We start from the raw sequence: 24,685 nt of genomic DNA, 5'->3' as shown, positions 1-24,685 counted from the left end.
TCTTGAAATTTCATTGTACCCTGCACAGATTCAGGGCGCCACTCTGCACCCTAACCACAAGTAAATTCGCAACCTAGGGGAAACACCGTCTTACTTTTGTCAGATTCAAGTTATTTCTGTCACCACTGGGGGTTTTTCTTTCATTCATAGAGGTGCACCAACAATTTTGTTCATGTGTGTATGAGGAGTGTGGTTCTTGACCTGCTCAATGTGGAGCAGTGACTCTAAAATATCTGCCATTTTTAGTAACAAGCAATGTAGCACATTATTTCCCTAAAGTAGTCAGATTACAATTACTCTTCCAAGTTTACGACTGCTGTTGCTGATTTATTTCCACATTAAAAACAAGTGTTATGCTGCCATGTTAAGCGTGTAATGCATTGTGGGTTGATCATTCATTTAGAAACGGTCAGTTGAAAAGCGACATGGAGGAAAAGACTGACTGAGTGAGTAGGACTCACTAATGGAAGGACTTAGGTTGTATAATATTGACAAAGAAAAGTGTGAGCTTTCAACCTCGTCCAGACTGCTACGGCGGAGCTAGCTAGCTGGCTTAACCAGCGCCACAGCGCTAACGTTAAGTGCTTCACCTCCCGTCGATCACCCAGAGCTTTATTAGTCAGCTGCTAAACTTGTCCCCGGGAATAAAAACATTTTTTTCGCAGTTGACATCACACATCATTGTCATCGTATTAAAATTACGATGGCAGGAGGTGGTGTGTGCGCGTGATTGCATGTGTGTGACGGGGGTATGAAGCTTAGCAAGTGTAATTTCCCTCACCGGATGAATAAGGGTATCTATCTGCAGCACGGTGACAAGTGGTTGGCATGTCTGCATCACAGTTGTGAAGTTTTGGATTTTAATTCCGGGTGCGCTGGTTTCCATCCACATTTCAAAACCATGCAGATTAAACATTCATAAGACAGAAAAGGCCAGACAAATATCTAAATATATATTGTATTATTTCATTTCATTTCGTTGGTGTTTATTAGCATATTTGGTATTGGAGTCATTAAAAAGTTATGAAAAGTAATCAAGTTCCATTACTTTATTACTATGGTACTTGGATTAGGTTACCAACTACCAGTACATATTTTTAACAGGTAACTTGTAACTATATCAAATTACATCTTGAAAGTAACCCTCCCAGCCCTGTATTTGTATCAGTTAAGAGTCTGTAGAAGTGTTGTGGAGAATGCTGCGCTTATTTACATGTGCAAGTACTTACTTGGCATGTCAAACCTACACTAAGTAGCTCATTTAATGTAGCTTCACACTACACACGCATACCTAAGTTATTGGTTCATGTTGATGTCGTTCTGCAACTTGTTTGGCATGTTTTATCAAGGAAAGTGTACCGTAAAGGTAGTGCTCTTTTCGTACCGTGGCTACGTGATTACTGTCTCCTGGCAGCTGCTGAAGGCAACTAAAAAAGTAACGTGCAATCTATCTTTGTTACTTTTAAAATCAAGTAATCAGTAAAGTTACTTTCTCAAAAGGTAACTATAAGACACTGCCTGTGAGATAATTTTTGTAATTTGTAAATTAATTTGTGCATTTGTAAAAGCCTTTTTAATACGCTGAGGAACAAACTATTAGTATGGTTACATTGCAACAATGGGGATGGGAAGAATTTTTTTTACAGTGGATTATGGCAGACGCAAAATTATGTTTTTTGTTTGAAGTAAATGTCAACATGCCGTACTGTGGTGTGCATCGCAGTCGTCTTTTTTGTTTTATTCATGAATGTTTAAAGAAAAAAAAGACAAAAGATAGAAAGTCTTTACTGTCGTGAAGCCCACCTCGTATGTTGAAGAGAGAGCAGGCTGGACAGGTGAAGTTGGGCTCGGAGTGGGACTGGGGCTCGCTGCAAAAGTAACCGGAGTGGGACTGGGGCTCGCTGCAACAGGAACCGGAGAGGGCGCTTTGGCCCGCTCTTCAATTCTACGTCGTGCCTCCTCTTGCTCCTGTTTCTCCTTAGCCTGCCGACGTGTTCGCTCATCTTCAGCTCTCTTTCTGTCCTCTTCCTCCTTCTGCCTGGCAATATTCTCAAACTGGGCCTTAATACTTCCAGTGCTGCTGCCAGCTTGATGAAAGGAAGAATTGGAGATGTGAGATTGAGGGCCACTTTTGAAAAGCACCTACTTAACTGCACAGTACCTACTCACTATTTACTTTTCTAGTGGCAAACCAGGGACTATTTGCTATAACTGTCAAAATTCGGCCTTTTATCTCATCTTTGAAGAAACTAACACCCCCTAATCTTTATCTTCTACTCAAAAGCCGTGCTGATCTGAAATCCAAAGTGATGCAACGTTGTCATCTTCAGTGAGCTGTTAGTGGCTTACAAACCTACATTTTGCAGACATGCTGGGCAAGACCCTCTTCCCCTACCCATTGAAAAAAAACGTACTTGATGAATATATTTCGGTAAACGGTTGGATTCAAGTGGACGAATAAGAACGTCCACAGCAGTGAATGGATTAATTATTAATGAATTTTCACTATTGTTTACCACTGCCTTTAGTCATCAGCTGTCTGTGTTCTTGCTGCCCTCAGATGCCCCTCGAATAAATTAGCAAATGCAGGGAAAACGGCCTCCATTATTCCAGGGTCCGAAATACTAAAAAAAACTTTTGTAACATTTATTGCTATACAAAATTATCTTTGTGTAGCAATTGGTGAGATTTGTGTAGCAATTTTTCAAAACTGTTTTCGCCAATAATCTAAATAAAAGTACTAGATACTGAATCACTGTTTAATTTTATGCTTTTCCACCCTAAATTTTACAACATTTTACTCCATATATACAGGCATATTTTTACCTTTTGAACATGTTATGTATAGAGAGACTTTTTGCCTTGTGGGGAAGCAGAAATCCTATTGTAGCAACCCTGCATATTGTTCATAAAGCTGTGGTTTCCGATTGTCCGTGAAGGTAACAGGACACATGTACGGGAAGCGAGGGAGATGTACGTTGGCGAAAAGGACATTTGTCTACCGCGCTCATAGATATCTTATTTATCTCTGTGATCGCGCTAGTTAATGTTCTTCCCCTTTGTCTTCCTTTGGTGATAACGACACGGTGCCATGGAGGCGATGATTAGTGATTTATAATCCGTTGACACTGGACGCAAAGAGAGCTTTCGCCTCAGAGGCTCGGTAGCCGGGGGGTTGTAATAAAATAGCGTACACCAAGCATTCACCGGCAGTAGTACCTTGAAAGCAGGGTGGTTGGGCGGCTGTTCAATGTCGATGTGCAGTTGGTTTTTTTGGGTTTTTTTTTTTTTTTACAATATAGTGTTTAGTACATCGAATTCATTGAAGAAATGTGTACTCTGTGTTACAGCCAGAAAGTAATGTCCAGCCATTCACTTTCTGGGCCGCTTATCCTCACAAGAGTCGCTGGAATGCTGGAGCCAATCCCAGCTATCTTCGGGCAGTAGGCGGGGTACACCCTGAACTGGTTGCCAATAATGTCCGTGCCAAATACATATATATATTTTTACATTTTATTTTAATTGGGTTTTTTCTCTATTCTCCTACTGATTATTGATCAAATAATTGAATAATAGTCACCCCCCCCCCCCAAAAAAAAAACATTCAATCATTATTATTTTTTTAACTACTAACTTGCATTCTATTCTCATTTATGAGGGATTGACTTCTATTCTTAAACTGCATATGTTAGTACTCAGTAGTGTATGGTATAAATTCGGTGTACAAAATTTAAGACAAAATACGAAATGGTTAGCAATCGGGATTAACATTAGCGCGCTAGCGATGACCATTTTAGGTAAAAGAAAAAAAAAACGCTCAGTACCATTCAGCTCACTCATACATCATTTTATATATACACAACACCAATTCCAATGAAGTTGGGGCGTTCTGTTAAACAAATAACAGAATACAATGATTTGCCAATCATGTTCAACCTAAATTTAATTGAATACACTACAAAGACAAGATATTTAATGTTCAAACTGATAAACTTGATTGTTTTTAGCAAATAATCATTAACTTACAATTTTATGGCTGCAACACGTTTCAAAAAAGCTGGGACAGGGTCATGTTTACCACTGTGTTGCATCACCTTTTCTTTTAACAACATTTAATAAATGTTTGGGAACTGAGGACACTAATTGTTGAAGCTTTGTAGGTGGATTTCTTTCCCATTCTTGCTTGATGTACAGCTTCAGCTGTTCAACAGTCCGGGGTCTCCGTTGTCGTATTTTACGCTTCATAATGTGCCACACATTTTCAATGGGAGACAGGTCTGGACTGCAGGCAGGCCAGTCTAGTACCCGCGCTCTTTTACTATGAAGCCACGCTGTTGTAACACGTGCAGAAGGTGGTTTGGCATTGTCTTGCTGAAATAACCAGGGGCGTCCATGAAAAAGACGTTGCTTGGATGGCAGCATATGTTTCTCCAAAACCTGTATGTAACTTTCAGCATTAATGGTGCCTTCACAGATGTGTAAGTTACCCATGCCATTGGCACGAACACAGCCCCATACCATCACAGATGCTGGCTTTTGAACTTTGCGTCCATAACAGTCCAGATGGTTCTTTTCCTATTTGGCCGAGGACACGACGTCCAAAATTTCCAAAAACAATTTGAAATGTGGACTCGTCGGACCACAGAACACTTTTCCACTTTGCATCATCCATCTTAGATGAGCTCGGGCCCAGAGAAGCCGGCGGCGTTTCTGGGTGTTGTTCATCAATGGCTTTTGCTTTGCATAGTAGAGTTTCAAGTTGCACATATAGATGTAGCGCCGAACTGTATTTACTGACATTGGTTTTCTGAAGTGTTCCTGAGCCCATGTGGTGAGATCCTTTACACATTGATGTAAGTTTTTGATGCAGTGCCGCCTGAGGGATCGAAGGTCAAGGGCATTCAATGTTGGTTTTCGGCCTTGCCGCTTACATGCTGTGATTTCTCCAGATTCTCTGAACCTTTTGATGATGATATGCACCGCAGATGATGAAATCCCTAAATTCCTTACAATTGTACGTTGAGGAACATTGTGAACAAGTGCGTGAGAAAATAGTCGAACAGTTTAAGGACAAAGAGGTGAACCTTGCCCCATGTTTGCTTGTGAATGACTGAGCAATGCAGGGAAGCTCATTTTATACCCAATCATAACACCCACCTTCCCAATTACCAAGTTAATGATTATTTGATAAAAACAAAGTTTATCAGTTTGAACATTAAATATCTTGTCTTTGTAGTGTATTCAATTAAATATAGGTTGAACATGATTTGCAAATCATTTTATTCTGTTTTTATTTATGTTTAACACAACATCCCAACTTCATTGGAATTGGGGTTGTATGTTCATTACACATCCATCAGACTCTCAAAAGGCGCTCTTCCGTTTTAGGTCAAGTTTATCAGTGGCCCAGTACTGCGTCCGTCTGCAGTAAATATCCGTGTGAAACATGGGTTCCAGCGGCGCAAAGATGGTTGCGGGCGGACCTTTTTCTTTTTTTGTCTGGGTGGAGTTCGAGGCAAACATTTTGCGTCTACCTATTTTTTAAGTCGACTTAGCAGAGTTATTCAATTTTTCTTCCCAGCCCTAATTCGGACCCTGTATTGTTGTTTGTTAGAATGTCTGACAGTAGACTGTACTGTGCAGCGGAAAAGTGGCAACTGGGGCCTGAGGTTGTGACAAAAAACAGATACCAGGGGGTGCTTACCAGCCTCCACAGGTCTAGTTTTCTGGTAAGATGATTTGGGCTTCTCAACATCCTCGAATGTGCTTGCACTCTGTCAAGCAGAGCCAAAGAAACATGTAACTGTAATTTACGTACACATGGACACAAGGATGCAAACATGAATGTACCTTATCCATTCGGTCATTCTGTACACCAAATTTTCCTCCAAACCCTTTGGAGTAATCTGGGAGGGGGAGAAGAGGTGGTAAATTATAGTGTTTATTTTATTTTGACACTTCAACCACAGTCAGTATCCAAACTTTTCTGTACCGCTCATCCTCACTAGGGCATTTGGTATTTAATTTCTCAATTCATTTAATGACAATCTTCTACTCTATTACCGGTTCCCAAAAAGGTCTTTGTATGAGACTTTGTAAGAATTCAGATGAAGCAGACTGTGGTTGAATTAGTTCACACAACAGAAAAACTGCAGGAATCAAAAGGATATGCTGATGGACTCATGCAAACCTATAGAAAGGAGGAACAGAAAAATGCATAGCAGAAGGACAATCTTAAAAGCCAGGTGCTTGGAAGGTCAAGAAGTCATTTTGCTTTGGCTGCAAACTGAAGATCAAATTTGGTCTCATCAGGAGGAATTGATAAAAACTCAGTGACCATAGCGCAAAGCAAGCATCATGCAAAAAATAAACAAATAAATAAATAAATTAAAAAATAAAAACATTGGCTCAAAATAAAAAAAGAAGCATCATGGCAGTGTTAGAAACCGATCATTGAGAAAGAGGCATAATAATGTATCCATCCATCTTTTATACTGCTTGTCCTTATTAGGGTCACAAGGTGTGCTGGAGCTGTGCTTAGACTGGACTGCAGTGGTCGCTAATCAATCCCAGAGTACAAACTACCATTCAGACTCACATTCCCACCTACAGGCAATTTAGTCTTCAATTAACGCATATACTTTTGGAAAGAGGTCGAAGTACAATGAGAAACTCCACAGAGAGATGTTCCAACGGAGATTCAAACAGGTGGGTAGTGACACGCTAAATTTACTATATTACATTTACTCAAGTAACATCGTGGATAAATTGTACTTGTCAAATTAGTTTGAAGGCACTATACTTTTTACTTTGAGTATTTATGTTAAGAAGTATCTAAACTTCAGAAAAGAAAAACAAATATCACACAGCCATAAGTATTCAGACCATTTGCTCAGTATTTAGGAAAAGCACCCTTTTGAGCTTATACACCCATGAGTCATTTTGGGAACGATGCAACAAGTTTTTCCACACCTGAATTTGGGGATCCTCTGCCATTCCTCCTGGCAGATCCTCTCCAGTTTTGTCAGGTTGGATGGTGAACGTTGGTGGACAGCCATTTTCAGGTCTCTCCAGAGATGCTCAATTCGGTTTAAGTCAGGGCTCTGGCTGGGCCATCCATTCAAGAACAGTCACAGAGTTGTTCTGAAGCCACTCCATTATTTTAGGTGCGTGCTTAGGGTCATTGTTTTGTTGGAAGGTGAACCTTTGGCCCCGTCTGATGTCCTGAGCACTGTGGAGAATGTATACGTCCAGGATATCCCTATATTTGCCCACATTCATCTTTCCTTCGATTGCAACCAGTCGTCCTGTCCCTGAAGCTGAAAAACTCCCCCTACACCATGATGCTACCACCACGCTTCACTGTTGGGACTGTATTAGACAGGTGATGAGCAGTGCCTGCTTTTCGCCACACATACCGCTTAGAATTAAGGCCAAAAAGTTCTATCTTGAGCTCATCAAACCAAAGAATCTTATTTCTCACCATCTTGGAGTCCTTCAGGTGTTTTTCAGCAAACTCCATGCGGGTTTTCATGTGTCTTGCACTGAGGAGAGGCTTCCGTCGGGCCACTCTGCCATAAAGCCCCGACTGGTGGAGGACTGCAGTGGTGGTTGACTTTATAGAACTTTTTCCCATCTCCCGACTGCTCTCTGGAGCTCAGCCACAGTGATCTTTGGGTTCTTCTTTACCCCTCTCTTCTCCCCCGATTGCTCAGTTTGGCCGGACAGCCAGCTCTAGGAAGGGATCTGGTCGTCCCAAACGTCTTCCATTTAAGGATTATGGAGGCCACTGTGCTCTTAAGGAAGCTGAAGTCCAGCAGAAATGTTTTTGTAACCTTGGCCAGATCTGTGCCTTGCCACAATTCTGTCTGAGCTCTTCAGGCAGTTCCTTTGACCTCATGCTCATTTGCTCTGACATGCACTGTGAGCTGTAAGGTCTTATATAGACAGGGGTGTGGTTTTCCTAATCAAGTCCAATCAGTATAATCAAACACAGCTGGACTCCAATGAAGGTGTAGAACCATCTCAAGGATGATCAGAAGAAATGGAAAGCACCAGAGTTAAATATGAGTGTCACAGAAAAGGGTCTGAATACTTGTGAATGCTGTGTGATACTTCAGTTTTTCTTTTTTAATAAATCTGCAAAACGTTCAACAATTCCGGCTTTTTTCTGTCAACATGGGGTGCTGTATGTACATCGAGGAAAAAGAAAAAGGATTTTAGCAAATGGCTGAAATATAACAAAGAGTGACAAATTTAAGGGGCTCTGAATACTTTCCGTACCCAGTGTCTATATCATCATCCTCATCAGCCATTTTCCATCCATTGCAGGATGACGGTCTTTTCACGTATCCAACTACTACGGCATTTTGCAATTTGTTGCCAGTGTATTCCGGTGTGTTTAATAACTTCATCTATCCATCAACATTTAGGTCTTCGCCGTGGCCGCTTTGATTCCAGTGGTATCCAGTTGATCGTTTCTTTGGTCCACCTTTTATCAGCTCTTCGGGCAACGTGGCCAGCCCATTTCCATTTATGGCTTTTTATTTTTTGAATGACGTCGCTAACTCGCGTCTGCTGTCTTGTCCAACTGCATCTTTTCTCGTCGCGAATGCTTATTTTCAACATTTGGCGTTCCATGTTCCTTTGGCTTACACAGAGCCTTTGTATAACTTTGGCATTCGTAGTCCAAGTTTCACTACCGTAAGTGAGGACTGGTAATATACATTGATCAAAAACTTTTCTTTTCAAGGAAATGGCAAGATTTTTTTTTAATATAACACTAAGCCTTCCATAAGCCTGCCAGGCAAGCTTGATGCGGCGTTCAACTTCAGCGCTTGTATTTCCATCCATTGTTACAAGTTGGCCTAAATAAATGTAGTCGACAACGTCGCAGACATTGTCTTTGCTATCCTTTTGTGGACAGTAATGATTGAACATGACCGTTTTGTTTTTGTTCATTTTAAGACCTGAACGATGACTTTCTAAGTCCAATTCCTGAATGAACGACGCTGTAGTTGTTCAGCAACGGAGGAGAATAAAATGTCTGTAAAACGAAGATGGCTCAAATAAGTGCAGTTAATTTTTAGTCGTTATTTTTCCCACTTGATCTTTTTCAATATTTCTTCAAGCCAAGCTGTAAGTCACAGTGTCACCTTGCCTGACCCCTTTTCCTAGACTTATGTGCACTGTTCCATCATCAATTCATATTGAACCAGAGGAATCGTATATTGACTATAGAATTTTGATATAGGTCGGCTCTATCCCTTGATTTAAAACCCCTGCAGTAGTGGTGATGACTGAGTCAAACGCTTTTTCATAGTCGATGAAGGCTACACACAGAGGCATTTCCTACTTGTGTTGTTCGATTATTTGTTGAACTCTCTGTATGTGGTCCATTGTATTAAAACTGCTACGAAAATCCGCTTGTTCTATCAGCTGTGCTTCACTGAGTATGATTCCGATAGGTTTGGCCAATATCTTTGCAAATACTTTATAAATCGTTGAGAGCAGGCTTATTGGGCTATCATTTCTTAGGTCCATTTTATCACCTGATTTATGGAGCAAAAGGATTTCTGCGTCTTTCCATGTCACCAGTACTTTTTGCAAGTCCAAGCAGCGTTGAGCAGCGTCGTCCTTTTTATTAAGTTTGTTGCCTTCTGCTTTAAGCATTTCAACAGAAGTTTTATCAAGTTTTTTCCGGCCTTAAGTGAACAAATGGCGTTTTCAACCTCTTCATTCAGGATACATGGAAACTGGGACTGCTTCTAGCTTTCCAGTAATCATTCGTTGAGGGTCACTGTACAGGTTTGTAGAAAATTCTTTAACTCGTACGATTTCTTGGCGGCTGTGACATATCGTTCCATCTGCCATTTTCAAACCAAAAATTCTTTCCTTGTGGCAAATTAATGCGCATTTAACGTTTTGTCATAGTCCATGTCCAGCTTCAAGCGTTTTCTAAACAAGCCAAACGTAAGTTCTCCATTCTTCTCGTATCTTTCTCCGAATCGTCTTGCACAATTCAACATACTCAATTTTGTTGATAATGCTACTACTTCATTTCTCATCGCTTTTTCCAAAGGGTCGAAAGTAGCTTCACGTAATCTAGTTGTCTTTCGCGTTGATGGCGCTACTTTGTGTGCAGTTTGAACAATGCTGTTTACAATTTCGTCGTGTGGAGACCAATCTGTGTCGCAGCATTAGAAGAGCTTTAAAGCGATTAGAAAAAAATAATCTTACCAGTTACCAGTTAATTATTTTCACTTACTACTTTCTTACTCAAGTAAATATTTGGAGGGCTACTTTTTACTTTTACTTGAGTCATAATATTCTAAAGTAACAGTACTCATACTGGAGTACAATATTTGGCTACTTTACGCACCTCTGGATTCAAACCTGCATGTCCAACTTAAAATGCTTTTTTGAAATGGTGATTTAATTTATTAAGAAAAAACTCAAATTACCTGGCACCGTCTGAAAAGGTAATGGCCCCGAAACCCAATAACTGCTTGGGCCATCCTCAGCAGCAACAACTGAAATCAAGTGTTTTCTATAACTGGCAATGAGTCTTTCACATCTCTGGGAAGATATTTTGGCCAACTCTTCCTTGCGGAATTGTTTGAATTCAGCAAAAATGGAAGGTTTTCAAGCATAAACGGCCTTTTTAAGGTCATGCAATTGCATTTCAATCGGATTCAGGGCTGGACTTTGACGAGGTCACTCTAAAACCTTCATTCTGTTTTCTCAGCCATTTAGAAGTTAACTTGCTGGTGTGTTATGAATCGTTATCCTGCTCCGGAACCCAAGTGCGCTTCAGCTTGAGGTCACAAACTGAAGGCTGAACATTTTCCTTCGGGATTTTTTGTTAAAGAGCAGAATTCATGGTTCCATCAATCACAGGTCCTGGGAAGGTTCACCACTGTTCCATGTTTTCGCCATGTGAGGATAATGGCTCTCCCCGTGGTTCGCTGGAATCCTAAAGCTTTAGAAATGGCTTTTGTAACCCTTTCCAGACTGACAGATGTCAATTACTTTGTTTCTCCACTATTCTGGAAATTCTTTGGATCGTGTCATTTTGTTGCAGCTTTTTTAGATCTTTTGTCCGACTTGGTTTTGTCAGGACAGATTCTGTTTAAGTGATTCCTTCATTGAACAGGTCTGGAGGTCATCAGGATTTGGTATGATCAGTGAAAATTAACCACAAATTGTGATTAGCCACAATTAATTCACAATTTAACAAGGGGTTAATTACTTTTTCACACAGGACCAGGTAACTGAATAGTTTTTTTCCCCCTCAATAAATAAAATCACGTTTAAAAACAGCATTTTAAGTTCACTTGCGTTATATTTGTCTGATATTTATATTTGTTTTCTGATCGTAAACAAAGTGGAGAAACTATGCAAAAATATTAGAATTTGAGAAGGGGGGGCAATACTTTTCATGCCAACTGTATGTGCATTAGTGCTGCAAAGTTCATGGTGTGTAAAGACAGTGGAGTGCAGCCCAGGGGTGGTAGGGTTCATCTGAAAAAGGAAGCCAGTGTTTCATGAAAGTAAGGCATGGCCATATAACTGAAGAGGAAATGAGATCAACAACTCTGGGGAAAGGAGGGCGGCGGGGAGATAAAAAATGTAAAAAATAAAAAAATGAACAGCTACGGAGCTGATATGTATTTTGTCAAGGGAAGGCAAGACATGGACCAGGTGGGGGGGGTTCTGAAATGGGAAGGAGGAGGTGTAGGTGTTGAGGAAATTATTTGTGCCTTTCTGTGACCCATGCTTGGCCAGGTGTTCCTTGTACTCATAGCCCAGGGCACTCTGGTCCTGCCTCTCCACCTCTACCCCATACTGCCCTCCAAACCCACGCTTATAGTCTGTAACATAACACACACAAATACAGTATGGACAAACAAAGACAATGCAATACAACACAAACAGATATGCAAGAGCAGACCACTCAAGACAGATAAATCTTGAGTGATTAAAAGTTGAATAACATTTGGTGTTGAATGTGCTTTTGCGTTTATATGTTGTCAAGATTGTGTGGCCAATTACACAGGCCCCTGGAGTTTACAACCAAACATAAAGCAACAACAATACATCGGCACTGAATTGTTCAAATCTGCTCTGTGTGAGAGTATCGCCTAAGTGGCTGACATTTAATGCTAAATCCAAGCTAAGGTTTCACTTCCTTTGTTTGTTCCTCTTTTGGTTTGACTCACATATTGAGGAAGTAATCATCCTTTGGAAGACTATACATCACAAACCAAAGGAGAAGCCACATCAGATAAAGGGGAAGACATTTAAAAGCTTGCTGAGGAGATATTGGAAATTTGTATTATTTACTTTTTTTAAGAAAACTACCATGAAGTTATTGGTGAATCAGGCAAATTGTTAAACTTTAAGTACTTGAGGTTTGATGAGTAAAAAAATTAGAGGGAAAAAAAACATGTTTCATGCTTATGACTAGGGCACGACCGGTATGGATTTTTCTTTTAGGCCAATGACAATTCTGATATTTGGCCCAGTAAAATTTTGCTGACCAATTAATCGACAGAGGAATTAAGAAAATATATATTATGCTGAACAAAAATATAAACGCAACAATTATTTTTTTTTTGCTCCCATTTTTCGTGAACTGGACTCAAAGATCTAAAACTTTTTCGACATACACAAAAGCCCATTCCCCTCAAATATTGTTCACAAATCTGTCTAAATCCGTGTTAGTGAGCATTTCTCCTTTGTCGAGATAATCCATCCCACCTCACAGGTGTGGCATATCAAGATGCTGATTAGACAGCATGATTATTGCACAGATGTCCCTTAGGCTAGCCAAAATAAAACGCCACTCTGAAATGTGCATTTTTCACAAACTGGTCAGAAAACCAGTCAGTATCAACATTTGCCTCACGCAGTGCAACATCTCCTTAGCATAGAGTTGATCAGGTTGTTGATTGTGGCCTGTGGAATGTTGGTCCACTCCTCTTCAATGGCTGTGCAAAGTTGCTGGATATTGGCAAGAACTAAAGTCGGTTACGACGACGAACTGCAGTCAGGTCGAGACCCCGATGAGGACGACAAGCATGCAGATGAGCTTCCCTGAGATGGTTTCTGACAGTTTGTGCAGAAATTCTTTGGTTATGCAAGCCGATTGTTGCAGCAGCTGTCCAGGTGGCTGGTCTCAGATGATCTTGGAGGTGAACATGCTGGATGTGGAGGTCCTGGGCTGGTGTGTTTACACGTAGTCTGCAGTTGTGAGGCCAGTTGGATGTACTGCCAAATTGTCTGAAACTCCTTTGGAGACAGCTTATGGTAGAGAAATGAACATGCAATTCACGGGCAACAGCTCTGGTGGACATTCCTGCAGTCAGCATGCCAATTGCACAATCCCTCAGAACTTGCGACATCTGTGGCATTGTGCTGTCTGATAAAACTGCACCTTTCAGAGTGGCCTTTTATTGTGGCCAGCCTAAGGCACACGTGTGCAATAATATTGCTGTCTAATATGCCACATCTGTGAGGTGGGATGGACTATCTCGACAAAGGAGAAAATGCTCACAAAAACAGATTTAGACAGACTTCTGAACAATATTTGAGGGAAATCTCCTTTTGTGGATGTAGAAAATGTTTTAGATCTTGGAGTCCATCTCACAAAAAAATGGGAGCAAAAACAAAGTCTTGTGTTTATATTTTTGTTCAGTATATGTATCTCAACGCTGAAACGTAATGAAACCTTGGTCATGTTGTTTTGGTTTGAATGTCATTATCTTTGTCTTATGTTTCAATGAGTTAAAAAAATAAAAAATAAAATAAATTTGTCCAATTTGAAAAGGCCTAATATCGGCAGATTAAATCGGCCAGCCAATATTTCGGTCGGGTCCTACTAAAGACACTAGTGCTGTACTTAAAGAGTACAGCACAATAACAAGCCAACAAATTATCACTTCCTTTGAAATTGATTTTTAAAAGTTGCCAAAGCTCACCTTCAGCAGAGAATGTTTTTGACAATTTATCACCACTTCGAAGTTACACTGGTTCCCAACAAAACAGCACATTTTCAAATCAATGGAACGTATAAGCCATCTTTTCTTTCAACTGCTCTACAGTATTTCTGATCTTTTTATCCAAGATATGAACACTGTTAATTACTTAAAGATGGGCTGAAGGGAATTGTGTTCATTTTGTTCATTTCATCCATCCTAAGCACCCCTGCATAGATGTGCATGCATATTCTACAGTCCTGACAAGTTTTTCAAATGTGGCCACCTACGAAGTCAAAGTACATCCTAACCAGACAAATACAGTACCTTTCTGGGACTCATGGAGCTGTAGATTCTCCTGGTGGTCCCATCCCAGAGCAGATTTATCCTGCCGGTCTGTCTGTACACCGAATTTGCCTCCAAAACCTTTGACATAGTCTGTTGAAACACATGACACAAAGAGGTGTTGTCCGCTCATTGAATTACAAAAAATAGCTTCAAAACAACTACAGTAAGCCTTTTTTAGCCTAATTTATTTTGGGGGTTGGGTTCTTATCTTCCCCACAGTGCTATTAACCTCTACCATACTCTTATAAACATTTTCTGTCCTTTTAAACACCTTGTAAACTATCATACATACAGTAATGCACAGAACATGATTTACAAATCATTGTATTCGGTTTTTATTTATGTTTGACACAATGTCCCAACTTCATTGGAATTGTACATAGCGTATAGTACTACGAAGTTGGGACATTGTGTTAAACAAATAAAAACAGAATACAATGATTTGTAAATCATGTTCAACCTATATTTAATTGAATACACTTCAAAAATATTTAAGGTTCAAACTGAAAAACTTGAATGTTTTTAGCAAATAATCATTAACTTAGAATTTTATGGCTGCAATACGTTCCAAAAAGTTGAGAAGTTGAGGAATGCTCATCAAACACCTGTTTGGAACATCCCACAGGTGAACAGGCAGGTGCCATGATTGGGCATAAAAGGAGCTTCCCTGAATTGTTCAGTCATTCACAAGCAAAGATGGGGTGAGGTTCACCTCTTTGTGAACAAGTGCGTGAGAAAATAGTCAAACAGTTTAAGGACGATGTATATATCAATGAATATCTTGTCTTTGTAGTGTATTCAATTATATATAGGTCGAACATGATTTGCAAAACACTGTATTCTGTTTTTATTTATCCTTAACACAACTTCATTGGAATTGAGGTTGTGGATTTTATTCCTTGGAATGTGCTTTAATGAATTTACTTTTACAGTTTTAATGTTTTAGGCTAGGAAACATTTATTATACCACAAAGAAATGTACAGCTTACACTCAAAAACCCCACGATATGGTGACTTAGGCTCGATATGAGTATTTTTTTTTTTTTAAATCTACAATGCACTGATTCCGCACTATTTCTTGACAGCTAGGTGAACCGCGATATATCGAGGGAACCTTGTAAATTCAAACTGTATTTATAGTACAAACTTTAATCAATTATAGGGGAGTTCACTAACTGGTACATATTTTTGTTGTTGTTAAACCACCAACGGAAGAGGATCATACAGACAGATGCTAGAGTGATGGGGAACGCAATGTTGTCCCAGTTCGGCAGTAGTCAGGATGCAAACTAGCATCACGCCAACAACTAGTTGCAATTCAAAAATGTATATATATGGCTACCGAGGGAAATAGGAAATTGTTGACAGCTCTTATTTTCACATAAACGTATCTGTCTAGTCCAGCGCTGCCCAAGCAAGCAATATAAGTACAACATTTTGAAGGATGTCAGACAAGCAGCTACAGGAGAGTTATCTGCTGTGCTGTGCTTTAGAGTCCTGACAAGTCTGGACAGACCACAGTTTGTCTCAGTCAGAAGCTTCTGGGCGCACAAAACCAACACATTAGCAATGGTGTTTCTAGTACAGTGGACAAAACAAGGAATATAAATACAAGAAAGCATAATTTCACAGCATGATTTTAAAAAAAGAAGGCATACAATAAGAAGGCTGAAGAGTCAATAGTGTTTAGTGTTATACCGTCTTGTTTCCTTTCATGTTAAAGTAGTCCACATAAATGTGTACACCCCAACAGATTTATTAGAAAACCTTGCATTTCCTTTGAGAATCAATATTTTCTCTGGCATGCTCCACTGCAAAATACTCCCACAAATGTGCCCCATTGATTGAAAATGAGATTTGTCAATGTGTGCACAGAACATTTTTTGTTACCATGTTACAAAAATTAGTACACACCATTGAAAGTCTTAAATGTTTAGAAAATGTCAATTCACAAAACTTCAACCACCGATGTTCTAATGATCCGAATTATGAAAATTGCTCTTGTGCTTACTCGAAAATTGGCAAAAAGCATACTTTTCAAAAGGGAGTGTACTAATTTCTGTCAAGCAAATAAGCACTGTACATTTCAAATAGATTTAGAGATTCATTTACCATAGAACACCGATAAAGTATCTCTTTGGATAAGTGGCTCAGCTAGGTTTTTAAAAACATTTTCACCAGCTCCCTACTTTTTATTGCCATCGACCTTGTTTTAACTAGTCTGGGGATATTACAGTACATAAGTATATTTTGAAATTTAAGAAACTGTCCAAAATTTTACCTTTTACCTTAAACATCCAACTTGGTTTACTGGCATCGATTAAATATTTCAGAACTGTCAGATGGAGCTACAGTCAGTACATGGGCCATGTATGAGTTCAGGGTTGCAGGCACTCTGAATGGGGCCATGTAATTTGTTAGTGATCTGATACAATGAAGGGACCAATAATGAACTAATCATTACTCATTAGATTGATTGATTGACCAGTAAACCCCTTTTAGAAACTTTAAAAACACAGAGAATGCACCTTAAATTCTTCACATCTTTGTATGCAGACAGTATGGGGGAAACTTGTGTCATGTGTCAGCTTGTTAAGATTTGTGCCATCTTACCAACCTTTCTGAGACTCGTGCTTTTCGGTTTTGCCCTGGTATTCAAAGCCCACAGCACTCTTGTCCACTTTGTCGGTCTCCACGCCAAACTTCCCGCCAAAACCCTTAGTATAATCTGCCAGTGGCCACAGCAAATGATGGAGTAGGAGGGATTCCATTGAAGAGGAAAGAGAGGAAAAAAGAAAAAAAAAAAAAAAACAGGCCTTTGAAACACTGATGGTCCGAATTTATATGGGGCTCTCTTGATGAGGGAGGGTCTAATGTCCGTCTGTATACTTCTGAATGTCTTAATGCTTATGTTTGAATTGAAGACAACAAACCTTTCTGGGACTCATGTTTGTCAGTTTTGCCTTGGTAATCAAAGCCCACCGCGCTCCGGTCAACACGATCTGCCTGTACACCGTATTTCCCCCCAAATCCTGTGTTGTAGTCTACATGGCAAGACAAAAGGGGGGTGGTTGGTGGTCAGGGTTAAGCAGAATAGCAGCAGAGGTCACAGTCAAATATCACTTCCTACATACATGGAAACTTCCTGGCAATACACAACAAGGAAAAGGAATCGCTGGTTGTCTGCCAAATGCTCAACAATGTTGGGAATAAAAACTGCTCGTTGTAGGGCGCTGGTGCACTTCATGTCGGGCTATATTCTCCCGTATGCTTAAGTCAGAAAAGGGGCGAAGCTCCGCACTTTTCTCCAGTGCTCATTCTGCCGTCCAGTTAGTCTGTCACTTGCGGTTCTTCTGGCCATGTACGCACTTTGGGTGGAGTAACCCTAAAATGTGGCTGTTCCCTCCCATGTCTGGCCTTGTGTGTATTGTGCCCAAGACGGTTTCCTCTTGCGTACTCCAGAGGCTGTAGTAAGTCGTAAGGTTGAAAGATACTAATGTGAAACATCATATTACACGTTTTCATACGCTCCTGTGCTCTGAGCCTCCAACGGCCGGTGCCGGCCCGGCAGCTGACTGGGCATGCTGACGGACATCTGGCCCATCGCTGACTGCTCAATGGCCGTAATGTGTCCTGACCATATTATGCCAATCAAGGGCGGAACGTCAACATACCATGCCATATTAATGAATTAATTTTCATGCACGTGCTTCAAGGGACATTTTCGCTTCAAACATGCTGAATGGCGGCTTGGGAGTTTGTCTGAAAGCGCCGCTTACAACAACTGCAGTCATATTGATGGCGCTATGGTGTGTTAGATATGGGATCATTCTGTTTAAATCTGATCTATGTCATTGTCATGTAAGTGACGAGCCACCGTGGGTGGCGCTAGTATGGTTGCTGGGCAACGCTGATCAACAGCTGGCTCACTCACGTTCTTATTGATGGGCTTCCAAACGCATTCACTCTTGAGCACAGTGTTATGATTCAATTACATATATTGTACCATATGTAATATAGAGATGAGAGAACACAAGCCCCTTAACCTGTTAGACGAGCAGTGGTGACATCTCACAGGTGACTACGAACTTCCGTTTCCTCTACGAGGGTTAATTTCACATTTGAAGTGTGAAATAGTCTTCGAGTGAATTTCAAAAGGCATTCACGTCTTAGTAAAGATCTACATTCCTAGAAGTCTACCCACCATACTTCAATGAGTCACGCCTCTTAAGCCGCTACACGCAAACTGGCCGACTACGCGCGAGCCGTGTGTCAGAAGTCATCTTGGCAGAATCGGTGTAACTTGAAAAAATGCAAAGCATGCGTTTAAAATACTGACTTATGCACCAAAGGGAGAATATGGCCCATAATGAATAGAGCCTAATCAAGTGTAACTATAGAGGCTGGATGAAGAAACAGTTCGGTAACCAAATGAGGCAGGCAGAAGCATGCCCAAGATAACACTGCAAATTGTGATCTGGGGTTAAAGCTCAAATGGTTAACATGTTGCAACATCACCTTTCTGTGAAGCATGCTTCTCTGTTTTCCCAGCATACTCAAAGCCAACCGCAGACTATAAAGAGAGAAACAAATGATGACAATTAGATGAATTGGGTCAACAAAATATAAGTATGACAGATTCACAATATTAGAACTCTTTTAACCAGGGTTTAATGCTCCTTTATTCCACCTCACAGTTCAGTATAAACAAGTAGAAAGTAGATGGAATGAGGGGGCCGAGCTGCTCTTAGATAAAAAAAAAAATCTTAGACAAAAAGCTTTGAGTGTTTCTACTCTTTATTTCTCCAAATAAAAAAAAATTCTATCTGATGACGCAACGCATGAGGGTCAGATGTCCTTCTGCATTGACGTGACACTCGGCGTCACGTCAAAAGGCGCTGACGCCACCTCAGCATATATGCAATGAATAGGAACGTCGAAGGCGTCAGACGTGAAATGGCCATTACAGTAACTGATCGATCCTGGCTCATTTGTTTAATGTAAAATGTGCAGCTCATTATGTTTTCCCTTCATAGAAATTACCTGAGTGTTGCTGTGTGTCATTTGGATATTTCATAATTTGCCGATCCGCTCCGCAAAAGACATTTACTCCGCGTTGCCGCGTGTACAGTATATTTGAATCCAAAAGCTAGTTTATTTTTAGCCTTGTCGCGTGTCTTTTGACATAGTACTGGAAATATCTGACGATCAATAAAGTTTTTTTTTTTTTTTTTTTTTTTTTTAAAACATGTCGGCGGTGTGGAACAGACAACACGTCTAAGACAGACAACACGTAATGCCCGGATCAAAGACAAAGTTGCTCTTTTACGATGGCACCGTCAGACTACTATAATAAAATCTTGTATTCAGATACCACCGCATCCCGTTTTTTACGATCATTGGGCTTTAGCTTGTCAACGCAAATGCGACCGGATACACTCGTTACCGTGGCGACGGCAACACGAGTGGATCTCTCTATTATGAGGACAAAATGGGGGGAAACGTGTTGGTGGTCACCGGTGTTCAGGACAAGAGAGGACGTTCGTTTAAGGCTTGCTTGAGGTATGTTTACATACTTTTAATATGATACGGCTCACAAGCAGGCAACAAAACGTTGTGTAGCCTAGCAAGCTAGTGGTACCACGAACAGTGGGACGTAAACATGCCACCGTTCTGTCGAATCATGCTCTACAGTTTCGGTGAAGTGATTTAATTAAAAATAAAGTCATTTAATTACTGTAAGTTAGCACCCGTTATTTCTGTCACGTCGGAATGTTGGTTTCCCCTGATTGATTAGAATACACAATCTGACGAGAGCAGTGATTTCCAACCTTTATGGAGCCAAGGAACATATTTTACAATTGAAAAATCTCACGGCATACCAACAAACAAATGTGACAAAAAGTGGATACATTAATTACTCTATTTACTTCCTGCCATCTAATAGAATACTATTCATTTGTTCTGTCTGTCACCAAGAATTTTGAAAGTCGCCTAATGGGGAAACCTTTTCTGTGATATCGCCTGTAGAAAATCTGTTCAGAAAAAAACCTTCAAATTAGCGTAAAACAGTACAACTTCATTATTTCTCAACATATTTCCTCAGCCGATTAATTTCATCTGCTTCTCAAGGACCCCTTCTCCGATTGGGTGACAAGCTTCAGGTAAAAATGCCCACCAATAAGCTCGTATCAGTGTGGGCAGTACAATTGTACTTTAGTCATGAATTTATTTGTTATGGAGGATTTTAGAGGCATTTCATGTTGTTTGTTGAGAAAACTCCACAAATATGGTGGCCACTTGTTACATTACTACTGTACGTCTACTACAATTCATCAAGAAAACTCTAGTTTGATTTCAGAAGTTATCAATATGTGGTCAAACAGGAAATACCTGGTCTACACGGTCAGCTTGAACTCCATACTTCCCTCCAAAGCCCTTGCAGTTGTCGGTCTGGGAGCAGTGCTTGGATAACTTGCTCTGGTATTCATGTCCCACAGCAGACTGTTCAAACCACACCAAGATATTGTCAGAGCACAAAAAGACGGCGTAATCCAACAGAATACATTCTGTTGTTTACGGTGATTGAAAGAGGTCAATAAAAGAGAGGAGTGGAAGAGTAAATATGAGCAATATCGCTGGAAACATTGCCAGCAGTGGTGACATCTGACTCACCAAAAATGCGCACACACGCACACACACACACAATGGTATAAGCATCGCTCACTCATCAGATTCATTTGCAGTGGCTGTACAGACCAAAAAAGAAAAGACTGAATTGACAGAGCTGCTTGCCAGGGAAGCCCATAGAGTGTGAAACAATGCAACAGAATTGCCAATGTGTTGCCAATTAAATATAATAATGATTCAAAAATCAAGAAAAAATAACTATAGAATGTCCTGCTAGAGCTAGATTTTAGATTGTGAGGGTGGGGGGTGGTCATACACCATGGGTCAATAAAAACAAAAGTATGTTTTGTTTTCCTACACCTTGTCCATGCGGTCCTGCTGCACCCCAAACTTTCCTCCATATCCATGCGAGGCCTTGGGCATGTTGTCTAACTCCTGCTGTTTCAAGCTCGTATGCTCAGTTGACACGGTTTCACGCAGCTGGTGGATACTATTCCAATGAGATAAATAATGTAGTGACACATTTGTAGTTGGTCCCCTAAACAGTGAAAGAAAACATGTGCATTCATTCTTACTTTATGTGCCCCTGATGTCCAGAACCAGCTACTGTCTTGGCACCCCAGCGCTGCTCCTTCTCAGATACGTCATTCTGGAAATACAGGGGGAAATAGGCTGCGCTTAACAAGACAAAATGGTGACTAGGACAATGACTCTGTTCGGCATGAAAAGCAAACATTGTGTGTAAAGCTACCTCAAAGTCAGGGTCCGTCTCCCAGTCGTCACCGCCATCATCCACAGTCACCTTGACTGACTGCCCTGCTGCTGCCTTCCACATCTTTAGTGAGCCCCTGTAAAACACACTGGAGTACACAAACACCTTCATAGGATTAAATTATGCAAAAAAGAGAGCAGAATGAAAGCAAATTTCTTCGAGGTTAGGCTAGGTTATGACTGTTCTGACTGTGCCAAACAGGAGAACAAAGCACACCTTGAGCTTAGAACAACTAACACAGGCAGACATCTTGATATGATGCTGTCACGTACACTGAAAGCGTTTCAGATTTTATTCAAAAAGATTGTTACATTTACTTTACCTTTCCCTGCCAGCTTTACTAAACAAAACATAGACAAAGGACTACAGTATCAAACGAAATAGCGAAACATCAGCTGGCATGCAAAATATTTCTCCATTCTTCTACAACGACTAAAGGTCTGAACTTTTTCAATTCATTAAAAGACAAGCATGCATGTAAGAATTCTACTTTATTAACACTGTTAAATTGTATTTATAATATCTATTTAGCTTGGGAAACGATACCTTCACACATAGAGAGATCAAATGATTAAGTGCCTGATGATAATGCTTAGTTTTGGAACCATCAAAGAGGTTATTATTTAATAAATGTTCTTACTCTTGTAACGTATGCTGTTAAAAGCACTACAAGGCCATTCAATGCCAATTTGGATCGCCACACTTGGCTTTATTTTCTTATTTTATTGTTAAGATCTATCTGTGCATTACAAGAAAAGTTCTGGAAAAGTTGAAATTCCCTGGATCGGGGGGGGGGGGAAGAACCAGACACAGACTAGGAAGCAACTTTGTGTGTTGCCTATATGACATGCCTATCGCCCACAACACAACCACACCCTTCTGCGAGTCACGTATAACCCCTGAATACCTGTCATTTTCCTGACGAGGCCCGCAGTGGAGCAATCGAGAACGACTTAAGATAGGCTAATAAATTGTGACCGAGAGAGGGTTTATGTCAGAATCGGGCAATCCAAAGAATAACCCATTATTTCCGTTGAAGTTGACTCAAGTTAGCTGGCTCACCGTGTTCAATCTTGATCTCGGGAGCTCTAAGTCCTAGCACGAATAACATAGCATTCGTTTTAAACTGAAACTATGTAAATGTAAAGTGTTTTGTCATTTGACTAGCAACACAAAGAGATTTAGCATGTTTTTGTGCCGTTAAATGGGTACAGAGTGGGAAAAGGTGAACACCTTCGAGTTAACGTCAACACGTTTACTCACACTTGAGTTGCCAGCAGGTGTCCAATGTGATTGAATGTAATTGGTTGTAACAATTCATGTAATTAGGTTGAATTGAATTTCATGCTTTAAGGTTAGGGAATTGTGTGCGGCTGTCTGCTGCATTTCCTGCTCCAGTTTTCCACTGAGCTAGCTGCTTATGCTAACACATGCCAACAGCGATTACTGAGTCGGCGCTCACTCGGCGAGGCCAAGACATTTTCAAATTGAATAAAGAGTCCCAAGGCTCACCGTCTACGACAGATGGAGCTCCGTCCAGAATCAAATGAGTCAGACCTTCACGTGAACAGAATGTGTGCTCGGAGATGGAGAGGAACGCTTTTGGGATCTTCCTGTTCTCCCAGTGTCCCGTTTCCAGACGTGATGACGCCACCAAATGGGCGTGGCGCCCTTTGAATGCAAATTCAGTGCGTGGCTGAGTGGCTCCTTTGATGTACCCATTTATATGCCACAAACATAACTATATATCAGGAGCCACTTTCAAAAGATCGGTGGGTTAGGGGTGCGAGCCCCCGGCTAAGCAATATAAGTTTTTGACTTTGGCTATTCTGTTTTTCCTCTGCTACTGCTCTGAACCCTTCCACCATGAGTGGGCCAAAGAAAATAAAAGTCGACAGTGTTTCATATAGAATGGACAACTAAATACTTTTTTTCCACTGAAGTCCAGTCAAACGCGGTATGTCTAATTTGTTAAGAAACCATAGCAATTTTAGAGGAATACAACGTCAGCCGTCACTTTTCTACGAAGCATTGCTGATTATGCTAACAGCCAATCAACGCAGGGAACTGATGGCTACAGATGAACGGTTAAAATCAAGCATGCAGACTCGGCAAAAGCAAATTTGTCCAGTCTGAGTGAATGGTCTCGTGCCGCTCGAAAGTCGTGAGTGAAGTCTGTGTTGTATGCAGAAGCTTCTGTAGTCTGAGTCATTGGCAATTTGTCAAATGGTGCCTCAGTTGATGTAACAGTTTGGAATTCACTAACAACAATAGGAAATCACTGCCAAAAATGATCACTTGTTTCTTAATGTTAGGTTTTGCATCACGTCAGACTTGTATGTATTAATTTGGGTGGTAGGGATTTGCCGTCTGACGTAATTAATCGACCCAAGAAACTAACTAATGTAGACGAGCTTGTTTAGTGCCTGTTAAACCCCAATTGTGCATGTGTCTTTTCAGCGAACAAATCAAGTAGTCTACTGCAGTACTAAAACACTATTTCCCAGCTGAACTAGGTTCTTGAGATGATCATCTATATTATTACTATTTATTATTATCATTATATATTGTTAATATGTCTAATATACTCTACAGTGCCGTGAAAAGGTATTGGCCCCCTCCTCAAATTCTTACAATTTTTGCATACTTTGTCCACTTTGTTTGAGATCATCAAACAAATGTAAATATCAAACAAATAAAACCCAAAATGAAGGTTTTTATTATGAAGAGAAAAAAATTATCCAAACCTGCATGGCCCTGTGTAAAAAAGTGATCGCCCCCTCAACCTAAACTGGTTGGGCCACCCTCAGCAGCAACAACTGAAATAAACTTTCTTTAACTGGCAACAAGTGTTTCACATCTCTGTGGCGATATTTTGGGCCCTCTCTTCCTTGCACAATTGTTAGAATTCAGCAGAAATGGAGGGTTTCTAAGCATGAACGGCCTTATTAAGGTC

The 24,685-nt window shown here is 40.5% G+C and overlaps 1 protein-coding gene across 2 annotated transcripts in view; it reads right to left on the bottom strand.

Moving 5' to 3' along the window:
• The window catches only part of LOC133395968 (src substrate protein p85-like), a 28,961-nt gene extending 5,587 nt beyond the window's left edge, over positions 1-23,374 (bottom strand). Inside the window, exons 1-13 of one of the 2 annotated variants that reach the window (XM_061665326.1) lie at positions 23,242-23,374; positions 21,709-21,817; positions 21,533-21,606; positions 21,318-21,447; positions 20,721-20,831; positions 18,846-18,900; positions 17,261-17,371; positions 16,945-17,055; positions 14,307-14,417; positions 11,763-11,873; positions 5,851-5,906; positions 5,705-5,774; positions 1,804-2,087 (exon numbers count right to left, since the gene is read on the bottom strand). In XM_061665326.1, the coding sequence (XP_061521310.1) occupies positions 1,804-2,087; positions 5,705-5,774; positions 5,851-5,906; positions 11,763-11,873; positions 14,307-14,417; positions 16,945-17,055; positions 17,261-17,371; positions 18,846-18,900; positions 20,721-20,831; positions 21,318-21,447; positions 21,533-21,606; positions 21,709-21,792 (1,308 nt within the window). In that variant the 5' untranslated portion in view covers positions 21,793-21,817; positions 23,242-23,374. The remainder of the gene's footprint in view (positions 1-1,803; positions 2,088-5,704; positions 5,775-5,850; positions 5,907-11,762; positions 11,874-14,306; positions 14,418-16,944; positions 17,056-17,260; positions 17,372-18,845; positions 18,901-20,720; positions 20,832-21,317; positions 21,448-21,532; positions 21,607-21,708; positions 21,818-23,241) is intronic. The other variant, XM_061665335.1, reaches the window with a different exon arrangement.
• Between the last annotated feature and the right edge of the window lie 1,311 nt (positions 23,375-24,685).

Source organism: Phycodurus eques, chromosome 2, assembly GCF_024500275.1.
Source record: "Phycodurus eques isolate BA_2022a chromosome 2, UOR_Pequ_1.1, whole genome shotgun sequence".
NCBI classification, from domain to species: domain Eukaryota; kingdom Metazoa; phylum Chordata; class Actinopteri; order Syngnathiformes; family Syngnathidae; genus Phycodurus; species Phycodurus eques.
This window is presented reverse-complemented; position numbering and strand designations above follow the sequence as displayed.